Source organism: Branchiostoma belcheri, unplaced genomic scaffold (genome assembly GCF_001625305.1).
Source record: "Branchiostoma belcheri isolate BF01 breed outbred unplaced genomic scaffold, Haploidv18h27 scaffold46, whole genome shotgun sequence".
Taxonomy (NCBI): domain Eukaryota; kingdom Metazoa; phylum Chordata; class Leptocardii; order Amphioxiformes; family Branchiostomatidae; genus Branchiostoma; species Branchiostoma belcheri.
Window position 1 is genome coordinate 1,580,338 of NW_017804087.1, and position 12,112 is coordinate 1,592,449.

The window sequence follows — 12,112 nt, forward strand, 5'->3', positions numbered from 1 at the left end:
AACAAAATTTCAGCTAAAAACATGAGACATCAAACCAAAACAGGAAACCGCAATTTCGGCGGCGTTTTCGGGAATGTTGCTACGAAATAGACGCTACTTTTACTATTCAACATCACCGAACATGTAAACAAACATGGCGGCCCGCTTGTATTTGGTGCGCGACACGGTAAAATTGGTCGCGTTGTGGAGTATTTAGCGAGATTTGAAGACCACCGACCCTCCGTACACCGAGTTAACAGAGTAGACAAGCATAAGGGACAACCATAAATTGGGGTGAAAACTGATATAATCACGCAGACGAATTGCACAGTGAATTAAAACAGTACAGTGGTAGAAAATACGATTTGCATATGAATCACTGCACTGGAGGTCAACAATGGTAGACCATGCAGCAGCGACCTCTAGCGATTTATCACACTCCTCTCTTGATCAGCACCAAGGTCAGCACCAGGAACAGGCTTGGCCGTGCGGCTTTTCAGAAGGATCTCGTATCCTGGAACAGCCTGACTTTGCGGCGATTCAGAAGGGGGCTGATAGCCTTGTACAGGCTTGGCCATGAGATTATCTAAAATGAAGTGATAACCTGTATCAGCTGACTCAGCCATACAGGCCGACCATACTACACCAAGACAAGGAATAAAGAAGGGAGTTAGCACATCATGTACATGTAATGCTATGGCGTATTAGATCGACAAGCGGTTATACGATATGTTATGGTTTATATCTGGGTAATCAGGATATAATGATGATGATGATTACGAGCCTCCCAGATCGGTTTGGAGAGGTCAAAGTTCAAGTGTACTACTAGTATGCCCTGAACGCCGCCGAAATTGCGGTTTCCTGCTATGGTTTGCCGTCCCATGTTTTAGCTGAAATTTTGTTGTTATGATTATCGCTATTGTTAGAATTAATTAGTGTTAGAGTATGAAATAGTCGTTTCCTTGACTGCAAAACGTCCTGACGTCGGCGAAACGTCAGGACGAAACCTGGCCGATGGACGGTGTAGCAGTGGCGTCTTGCGATTTGTCTCCAAACTGCAGGGTCACATTTACCTGTGGCCGACGTAACTATGACGTAACTGATGAGCCCCCCCCTCCCCCAAATAAGCTTTTACGGCGCGAAATTTGGAACTTAAACGTCCAAGTGTGGCCAGCGCTTCTCGCCACTGACCAATATATACTTATGGCAACTATTAAATGGCTCACGAAATACACGAATATCATAAAAGTTGTTCAAAACTACAACGCAAACGCACGCACGTCCACCTGTTCTAGAGTGCATATTTTATTGTCCTGTAATACCGATAAAAATTGATAGGTGCTTGTATGGCGCTTTTGATCCTTGCGGTGCCAACTGGAGGGTGCACTTTTTAACACGGATAATAGGGGTCGCTTCCAGCAACACCGTAACTGACGCCAGATTTTCGATGCTGGTTTAATAGTTCATTGTTTGTTTGTTTGTTTGTTGTATTTTAGACCCTTTCCACAACTATCATATACTATACAACTGCCTGGTGGGACCGTAGGAATTTTGTAGCCATCAAGAAGCCTTTGTGATGAACATTTGTACAAAGTACTGAATTAAGTCACTCACAATAACATTTCCTGTTATGTTTCGCCGTCCCATGTTTTTAGACGTTGTTTTGGTTATCGCTATGGTTAGAATTGAAGTTATAATTAGGGTTAGAGTTGGAAATATGCGTCCCATTCACTGCAAAGCGCCCTGACGTCGGTGAAACGTATTGACACTATCCGGCACTTGGACCGTGTAGCAGCGATCTCTGGCGATTGGTGAAGTGCAACAACAGTCTACTGTTTGCGAGTCGTGTGCAGAACTCTCTTGATTGAAAACGTTTTCATCCCGGTTTATGGTTATCCCTTATGCTTGTCTGCTCTCTTAACTCGGTGCACGGAAGGTTGGTGGTCTTCAAATGCCGCTAAATACTCCAGAACACAACCGATATTCTGCCGTACCGTACTGACATTATTTACAACCGGGCCGCCATGTTTGTTTACATGTTACTCTAGGCCTTTACTTTTAGCATAAAAACAAAGGAGTTTCAAAGGAGTCTCACATAGGGGATGATTGCGTACTGCACTTCTTCGTACTTCTGTCGTAGGACGATCAAGATCTCGTATATTGTCCAAAAGAAAATTAAATATATAAGAATCGGAACAAAATAAACTTACGAGCAAGAAGAGGGGTGTGCAAGGGGTGATTGTCAGCGAAATATTCCACTATACCGGGATTCAGTAAATCCCTATTATAGCCCGTGATGTCGAAACCTGGGAACGAGTCATTAACACGTGGTTGCGTGATTGCGTCATGCTACAAACCATAACAGCCTTGTACAGGTGTGGCCATGGTCTTTTAGCCATTCAAAATGAATTGATAGCCTGGAACAGGCCTGGCCATGGGACACTCAAAGGGGGTTGATAGCCTTGTACAGGCTTGGCCGTGAGACCATCTAATATGTACAATAAGTTGATCCAGGCGAGCATCCTAGCTACACTACTAATGTCTAAGTCATATTTCAGTTGACGAAGCTGTATAAACATGTAATTGTGCGCTTTCTTAAAGTTCTCTTCATATTTCAATGTGAAGTCTTGAACAAAGATAACTGTCATTAATATTGGATGCCTTTAAAAAATCATAATCAAAACGTTGATATAAGTCCACCCGTTTAACTACTGACAATTTTAAATTTCATAATGAAGGCAACTTTTTGTGGGCCCAACTCTTTCCCTGCATTATTGCATATCGTTTGGAGTTATATATAACACATAACATCCACAGTCCACACAATATTTAAAATCAAATGAAAGTTTATTGAATGTACAGTTTCACATTTCTTACAGTAGCTACACTTGGTTGGATGTCATGATTTTAAGTATTTTATTTACAGTTACTATCAGTACGAATGTATTGCGAGGTTCCAGTGCTAATGTGTGCGTTATTTAACATTGCAATGCTTCTTCAGATTTTATGTACAAAGTACAAACACAATGATCGTAAGTTACAAGTAGAAAGTTACAGTATAGTACTGCTACTATATATGTACAGTAGTACTTTTACCAGATGTAAATACAATGGCCTAAAGGAACATCATGTAACATTTTTGCACCAAAAATTGAAATATGTTACTTGAAAAAAATTGTGTGATTGTAATTCACTTCCACTTTCAACATATTCGTGCTTTCTGAAATCTCACATTTCTGAAATTAAAACAAGGCATATTCATTTTGTGGTACCACCACAAACTACCAGAATGTAAACAAACATGGCTGACAGCTGTGTTTCGAACTTTCAAACACACTCGTAAGGCGTCAAATAAAATAGTAACATTCAAAAGACAGTTAACTTAAAATTATAGGAGAAGTAGACGTGTTACTGACAACACAAGCAAGCAAAAATTCAGATAGAGTTTGAGGCTGCTATCACAAATGAACAGAAATGCTATTGACTACATGTACCTTTTTAACCTTCTATTCCTTATCTTCCTGCTGCCTAACACTTTAACAAATGTCATATGTTGCCAAAGGGCTACATCAGCAGCAAGATGACATCAAATATGACAGCAAAATTAGATAAAATGAAAGTTCTTTTGACCCTTAAATAATTGGAAGACCTTTTCCTAAAGAAAACTAAAACTTTTAATAAACTTCTTAAATAAAACTAAAACTTTGTATAAACTTATTAGTAACAGTTCAAGGTAGGGAGTAGTACTTTTCCTTCCAATGAGATACAAGATGATCCTTTTTCTAATTTCGAATCATGTAGCATAATCATCTAGACATTTGGGTTGGAACCAAGAAGTCCCGGGTTCGATCCCCAGACATGCCCAATGTTGTGTCCTGGTGAAAGGCACATTACATGACTTTCCTCACTGTATAGTGGAGTAAAGGCCTTTTGACTAATCGTTGATACTGTGTCTAAACACTGATGTGGACAGATGTTGCCAATGTGCCACATCTCCTACTATGAACTGTACAATTCTTTTTCCATTTTTACCACAATCTGTTGACCAGGACTAAATCTAAAATATCAAATCAATTCAATAGAATATAGAAATATTGTAAAATATCCAGCTCCTCTAAAGGTGTCTTATAAACTAAAAATACCCAAACTTTGGAAAGGTGTTTCAATAAATGCACTAGATAAAGGTGTTCAATAGTTGGATCGTTAGACCAGTAGTTTACCAAGCATAAAAGCTGGAAATTTGTTGCCATCTTCAAAAACCATCCTCTGATAGTTTCTTATATCTTCCCATTATGCAATACTGGGGTCATACCAAATACAGTATTTTGCTAGGGGAAAAGACTCATTTGAAGGATATTCTGTGAGAAAAAGATGTCAATTCCTGCTGGACCACCCCCATAAAATATTTTTGGTATAGCCCTGTGTTTTTCAGTCCTCCACGTGGTTCTTGACCTCCCCCATTCTCCTCAGCTCCTTGGTACGGTCCTCTCCGGCCTCTACTGCATCCATGAGAAGGGCACGGAAACCTGGCAGAGTTGGGAGGGGGGGGAAGATACTCATCAGAATGGACTTTTGATATGTAAAAATAATGTCTTAAAGGCATTTTAAGGCAGCAAAAAAAAATTGAAATCTTTTTAACCACCATTTTTGCAAATATTGTACATACAGTGTATGTATCTTTGCAAATTCAGCACTACACATACATGTACATGTACTTATTTTTTCCCTCATTTTACAAATACAATTTATGTATTTAAATGCCATTTATTGGTTAAAAACACTGATTAAATGGACAGTGGACAGCACAAGTTAGAATCTGTATTTCCCATACTGTATTCACTGCTATTTCTGAACACCTGTAATAAAAGTGTACAGTCATACTATATCAAAACTAAAACTGTTCATACTTAACTTGAATTAGTATATCATTATACTTATTATTATTCTATTTGAGGATAAAACAGTAAATAACTCAATGTTCTTTCAGTATGGGAAACACTGAATACATTAAACATGGTACTCAGACAGACAGACAGGACGAACAAACATAGACTGCTCTATGCTGCACATGTCTTTGAGTTATGAAGCTGGTGCCTCTGTTATATCCTGCTGCAATACTACCTTCTACAGTTAGGGGGCGCTGGAGCAGTTTGGGGCTTTGGGTTCCTCTACACTGGAGGGAATCAGACTATAACTTGCTGTGGATTTTGACAGCAATAGTCCATTTCCAGTTGAATTTTTTAAACCATACAAATGGAAGGCGTTAGGGTTTTTATAAACTTTTTAAGTGCTTTGCAATTTTTCGTACTGTCTAGTCACCTACTAACATACAAAATCAGCATCAAATACGTTCATATATTCAAACATGAATTTTATTTTACAGCCATATGCCAACATGTGTGAAATGACAGTTAGAAGTCTCTTGTCGTTTGAAATCTTGACCAATCACGTGCCCCGAATCATTCTTGCAATGAAGTTGTCTACATGCCTGCAAGCAAGCAGCTAGAAGCCAGATGGCAGCCACACAAAAACCCTGATAAATTATCATCCTCTGTATTTGTATTAGCCAACAAGTATACACATACATGTATCTGCCCTTCAGCAGAACATATTTTAAAATGTACCACATTTGCAGTGTCAGTATATCATGGACTTTGTCAAACTTCATGCTTACACTAGTTTATATGGTACATTTGTACATGGCTACGAGCTGAATGCTGCAGGATGTAGATATATTTTAAGAAGGAAATTTGTGACAAAAATTTGATAGAGCTATTACAGAGATTTGACAACTGGTGTAGCTTAAAATGTTAAAATGTCTGGGAAAATTTATTACTGTCTTTGGAATTCTGTTCTATTGACACAAGCTATTCTATTTAGTTAGGAAGAGTTAATTATTTCATACTTAGACTGTGACTGAAAGCATTGGATTCAAGACTAAGCCAAAAAAGGCAGAAAATTCAATGGTAGTCTTGTTGATAGAAAAAACACACCTCATATTTTTTACATACTGGTAAAGTTGATCTTATTTGCTTAATCTGTAAGAATTGAGGTCAAACATCAAAACTTCAATTGCAAATTTCAAATTGTTTCTTTATGTGAGTTCTTTCTTCTGAAATTTGTAAACGGCTCACTAAAGCATCACTCTTTCTTGATAAGATAAATTTTTAACCTTCTCCCTGCTGCCTAACCCCATAACCAATACAAATTTGGTCTCAAACAGTGACCTTAGCAGGCTGAAGGTTAAGACAAATTGTGAGTTTTTGTGTGGCCTGTACCATCTCTGTAGATTTACATGTAACGTTAGCGGGAGGAGAAAACTGTTACCTCCGCGTTCCTTACTACGTTTCAACAGCTTTGTGTTGAGACCTGAGAGGCAAGAGCCCTGTCAGTCATTGTCAACAACTCAAAACTTGGATTGAGTTACATGTTTTAGTTGACTACATCTACTTTGTTTTAGTTTTCATGATAATTATGATGGCACTAGTTACTAATAATTATATGCATCCCTTGTGATTAACAAATACTTGAATGTAATGAATAAATAACTATTAATCACTTGGTTGTTGATAGTATTAGTAAATTATTTAGTCGATTTTGATTATATTCCTATACTCCCAGGGCTCGAAATACAGTACTTTTTTCTGCATACCTGCACTGGTGCAGGTACATGCACCATTGAAAATTACTTGCACCAGACAAGTTTTACCTGCACCCAGGGCTCGAAATTAACATTGTCCCAGTGTCAAATGACACTAAATTTTCAGTTCGGGACAATTCAAATTACGTTTTGGGACAATTTCGGGGCAATTGGAAAATTCTGAGACCATCCATGTCATTTAGGAACGCGATCCACCAATCCTGCTGCGGGCCACTGGCAGCCCATAATACTCTGACAAACATTTAAATTTGACCAATCAGGGATTCCAAATGTCAGAGAGGAGGGCCTCGAAGATGGTGCCGAGCCCATGATACTATCATGTATTTCCCTACAGTCTGGGAAAAAAAGATGGAAATTTACTAATAAAGTGGACTTCAAGTTGTATAAGTTCAGTTGTTGTCATTTTCTTCTTGTTGTCATAAATTTATTTCCTGACAAGCAGGCTGTGACAGTCCATCCTCAGTTCGGGACAATGGAAATCTATTTTTGGGACAATTCTGGGACAATAGTAAAACAAGTTAATTTCGAGGCCTGCTGCACCATTTAGATTTTAGCATTTAGAAGTATGGATCATATTGAAAACTGTTCAGAAACCATTGCCATTATCCCTTTATTGTTTTTTTGTATATAATCTGCACTAAACCTGCATATGCAGGTGGTATTTTGAGCCCTGACTCTCCTTTCTACTAAGGAAATGTTATAGGATTAATGAGAAATTTGAGTCTGGAAGTGTAACTGACCAATCACCAGCCTGTATTTGATTAGCCACTCTGATTGGTCATACCAGCAGTCATTAACTAGCCAATCACAGAAAAGATTGCTTACCTCCAGCCTCCATCTTGTGAATGGCGGAGAGTGCTGATTGGCCGAGGATGTTGTTGGAACAGACCTCATCCTTCAGCATGCTGGGATGGGCACCGGTCTCCAGAACTCGCTTGGCAGCAGCCTGGACAAAACAAACATTTTGAATTTCATTATGATGGGAAGTTATTGTTTTAATCTTCTTTTGTGTGTTTGTAGCAATAAATTAAATCACCGACTGAGTGTGAGGGATTTTTCGGTATATGATTGGGATCTAGATGATGTTTTTTTCCTAAATTTTGTAGATGTATTTGTATTTCATGTATTGAAATAAAATAATTTGACACAACTGAACAGCATGTGTGGTATCATCCATACTCAACAGCTGTTGTACACTGTAGGAGTACAAGTCTTGTCGAGAAATGAGCACACTACTTCTGGCTACTTTCAGTAAGGGGAGTTAAGCCTGTATTGTGTATAACACGGTAATAATGTACAACATAATTGTTGCAACTGTGAATTCAAGACACCTCAAAATCTCCTTTCCCCTATTGCAACATAAAACCATGGCAAAAGTAAATAAATTTACAGTATTTGTGATTTTATCCCCCACCTGAATGGTTTCTGCTGCGACCCTGAGAGACTCCTGTCTAGACAGTCCCATCTTCACCCCACCTGTGGCCAGGGCATCAATGGACAGGAACACCTGTAGGAGACATTAGAAACTGCTATAGGAGACCAAATCTGAACATGTTGTGAAATAACTATTATAGTAGACAACATCTAAACATGAGCTGGAAAAACTGCTATAGGAGACAAAATCTAAACATGAACTGGAAAAACAGCTACAGGAGACAAAATCTAAACAGGTACAGGAAGATTAATACATGTACTGCACATGTATATGGGTGTATGTATATGCATGCACTCCATATAGTAGAATACCAGCAAAGCATAATGACAAACCTTACTGCCTCTCTTCAGAGCTCGAGTGAGAAATTTTATAGCTAACTTCAAAATTTTAATACGTAAATACAACAAAGTTTTCCTTATTTTTCTGACACTTAAATGTCAAGAGTATGCTGCAATGCAAACTGGTGTAAAATAGTATTGTAACTTTACATACGTAAACCTAAAAAAGTATATAGGTGCACCCACAGTTAAAAATTTGCACCCATAGTTAAACATTGAAAATTACCTGCACCACACTAATAGTAGTATCGCCCTGCATGAAAGATATATTTGATGAAGTATGCATCACACTGCAAACAGTTAAGAAAGTGGTAGCAACTCAAATCATCAGTATAGCAAACAAAAAACCACAAACACTTGCATACTTATAACATGGACCAGTGCAGGTAGACATCAGAAATACCTGCACAGCTCCAATTTTACCTGCACTAACCTGCATATACCCAGTACATGGACCAGTGCAGGTTAGGTGCAGGTAGACATCAGAAATACCTTCATGCAATCATGGTTCCAATTTTAACCTGCATATGCAGGTGGGACTTCCAGCCCTGCAAACTAATGCATGAAAAAAGTTAATGGCTTATAAGATAAGTGATGTTCTTACATAGGCAGGGCCACTTCCACTTAAACCAGTCACGGCGTCCATGTACTCTTCTTTCCCCTCGAAACACCAGCCGACGTTGGACAGTAGGACCTCCACCATCTCTCCGTCGTGTTTGGTGGCGTGCTCGCCGCGAGCGTAGACCGTCGCCCCCTCCCCGACCACCAGGGGGGTGTTAGGCATCATCCGGATCACCCTTGTTTCAGCAGGTAAGGCCTGAGGGGGGTGGGGGGGGTGTTGTCAGTCACATATGCGCATGTTGCTATACTACATTTTGTATTGAGAAGGACTAGCAGTGTTCTAGTAGCCTCCATAGCATGCCAAAAACTGTTTTTTTTGTGGTCTTCAGGGTCTTTGGGAGCTTTTATGTGCTATTTTCTGATTGCATATAGACAACATAGCCAGCCTGGTTGAATTACCCCCGTTTTTTGGACTGGGCTAATCAGAAAACAGTCGAAGACCACCAAACCCCCAGTTCTAAGCCTGCTACGGCCTGCTAGCCAGTCTGAAAGTTTTTTCTATTACCTCAATTTTGTTTGATGTGACATCATGTCATGACAATCCTAGGGGAATCTGGGGGCATGTCCTCCTGGAAGATTTTGAAATACGATTTCCTGCATTTTGAGGAGCAAATTTTCGTTGTAGACTAAGCTTAGTTTAATGACATCTCTTCAGAAAAATTTTCTGGGGGCAAGGAGGACAGTTTGCATGCCAGTTTCTGGGAGGTGTAGTCAGCTGCTCTAATTGAACATTAGATTAAAGTAAGAATTCACTCAGGAAATTCTTGTCGACAACATTTTCAAGCGAATGCAAGATATTTCACCACAAAAAAATTATGTTACCTCTTCAACGGACTTGATGGTGATTCCGGCCATGGGGGTGACGAAAAGGTGTCGCTGGGTGACGAAGGGCGAGATCTCCTCCAGCACGTTCTTCACAACGTTCGCTTTTATCGCCAGGAATACAACGTCGGACTGCGACACTAGCGCTGTGTTGCTATGGGTGACATGGATGCCAAGCTCCTGTATTGGACAAAAATTACATGATAAAATAAAGCCATATATAAACTATGAGAAAAATATGGCAGTAACCAAATGATAACTGTAACCATGTAGATATGAAAATACATGTACTTTGTGTTTGAGAACGCATCTATAGAAGCGACACTTAAGCTGTGCAATGTGAACCAGTCAGAATCGCCCTGAGGAAGGTGACAGACGGTCCCTGAAATGTCGACTGAATAAACATTTTGGTTGTGTAAAAAGAGTCTCTTTATTCAATGACTTACCAACCTGATAAAACTGTTCAAGGATGGCATTAACCATTATTAATTATGAACAGTATTTGTAGATCTACCAGGGTATGAAGAAATTTAGAAGTTGTTTGTATGTGGATTTTAATAATTGGCTGTATTGACTGTTACCACCTATGAAGCATAAAAGAAATAATGGTAATAGCTTCTGAACAGTTTTTAGTATGATCCATACTTCATAAATTTTTAGTTGGGAAGTTAAACTTTGGTGCAGGTACATTTCAGTGTTAACTGTAACCTACACCATAGCAGGCTAGACAAAGTATAATATTTTCAACTAATTCTCGATTCTAATAATCATCTTTACCTTGATGTTTCTCAACTCTGCCCTTCCGACCAGGTTGTCTGGGGCAGAAGCAAAGATGTTCTCAGCAGGCACAGCCCCTTCATAAAACAATTAAGGTTTCAATTTATTGAGCACTTTCCAAGTTACCGGATCTACCAAGGAGGTTTTTAACCTCCTTGTATTTAACCTCCTTGGATCTACTAATAGCTATCATAACAACAAAAAAATTTCACATATTTGTTTTTCAATTTATTGAGCACTTTCCAAGTTACCAGATCTACTATCATAACAACAAACTTGAACAAATTTTCACATTTTGTTTTTCAATAATTTGAGCACTTTCAAAGTTACCGGATCTACTATCATAACAACAAAGTTTCACATATAATTGTTATCTTCTTTCACAAATACAAACACATAACACCGACAGATGTACATGAAATCCTTCTTATGAAACTTAACAGTAAAATAACGGTCATATTGATAGTCTAACTGTTACTTGTCTAACGCGTGATCGAATTATCAAAGAGTAAGGTACTAGTAGCTATTTTTGCTACCATCTGGTAGCCCCCCTCCCCACAGAAAAGGTTCAGGGATCGGTACTAAGGAAAATAACGGCTTTATTTCTCACCTGCACGTATAAATCCCTTCGCCATGGCCATGGCCAGCCGGCCTGCTCCTATAAACCCCACACTCATGTCTGAAACGGCGGTAAAATGGAGGAAAAAACGGGAGAAATTTGTGTCTTCACTGCCACATCACAACATAGCGTGGCGCGCCTAAAAGGTCAATCTTCGGTCATAGGGCGATACCAATATACTTCTACAGGTAAAACTTAAACCGTTCAATTTTGTGAATATTCAAAATATCCACATCTTTCAAATATATAGTAAACTGTTTTTAAAATTATGTAAAGTTACCTGTAATGTTATTTGTGTTAAAATATATCGCTAACTAACCACCTGTATATATTACAACTATTAACCCCTCAAAAGTGAATGGTAAATGCTACATTTCAGGAATGTTCCATACAGTTGGCGGGGGTGTTCATGGTTTCAATGCAGGGAGCAGTTTGGGCATTCAGTCAAAAGAGACGAAATTTTCACTATAAAGATGTAATTGGCTTGTTTCTCAGAATGCAAATTCTTTACTTCAATTAATCTTTCTGTCCCTGAATAAAATGGGATGTTGCCATCACTAATACTATCATCTGTTTTAAGACAAGACAGCAACTTTTCATGAGAAATATTTTATTGATACAAAAAAAATTGTGAAGTACAAAGGTAAATACATATGTCTCATGTAAATAGGATCATGAATCGCATCAAGGACCAAGGTCTCTAAACCTCCTTGGTCACAAATAGAAGTTGACTGCAAACATAATGATATTATCTTTACATAAAAATTCTCATGCTGATATAGATCTCACTGATACTTTGTTATAAGTAAATGTTATATAGTTACAGTCTGTATAACTGTTATATATATATATATATATCT

General features: G+C 38.6%; 1 protein-coding gene across 1 annotated transcript; it reads right to left on the reverse strand.

The window, feature by feature from the left end:
* Nucleotides 1-3,349: 3,349 nt before the first annotated feature.
* LOC109478982 (pyrroline-5-carboxylate reductase 1, mitochondrial-like) lies at nt 3,350-11,408 on the reverse strand. The gene is made up of 7 exons (XM_019780815.1): nt 11,244-11,408; nt 10,634-10,710; nt 9,857-10,036; nt 9,018-9,230; nt 8,055-8,147; nt 7,466-7,586; nt 3,350-4,505 (listed from the first exon to the last, which is right to left on the reverse strand). Exons 1-7 carry the CDS (start codon nt 11,308-11,310, stop codon nt 4,408-4,410), a joined length of 849 nt encoding a protein of 282 aa, XP_019636374.1. The 5' UTR covers nt 11,311-11,408; the 3' UTR covers nt 3,350-4,407.
* Between the last annotated feature and the right edge of the window lie 704 nt (nt 11,409-12,112).

Excerpts from the sequence above, each read along its gene's own strand:
- LOC109478982 (XM_019780815.1), bottom strand. The coding sequence starts at position 11,310 with ATGAGTGTGGGGTTTATAGGAGCAGGCCGGCTGGCCATGGCCATGGCG. Across the intron at positions 10,037-10,633 it reads CAGAGTTGAGAAACATCAAG|GAGCTTGGCATCCATGTCAC; the intron begins GTAAAGATGATT and ends TGTCCAATACAG. Across the intron at positions 9,231-9,856 it reads CCATCAAGTCCGTTGAAGAG|GCCTTACCTGCTGAAACAAG; the intron begins GTAACATAATTT and ends CACCCCCCTCAG.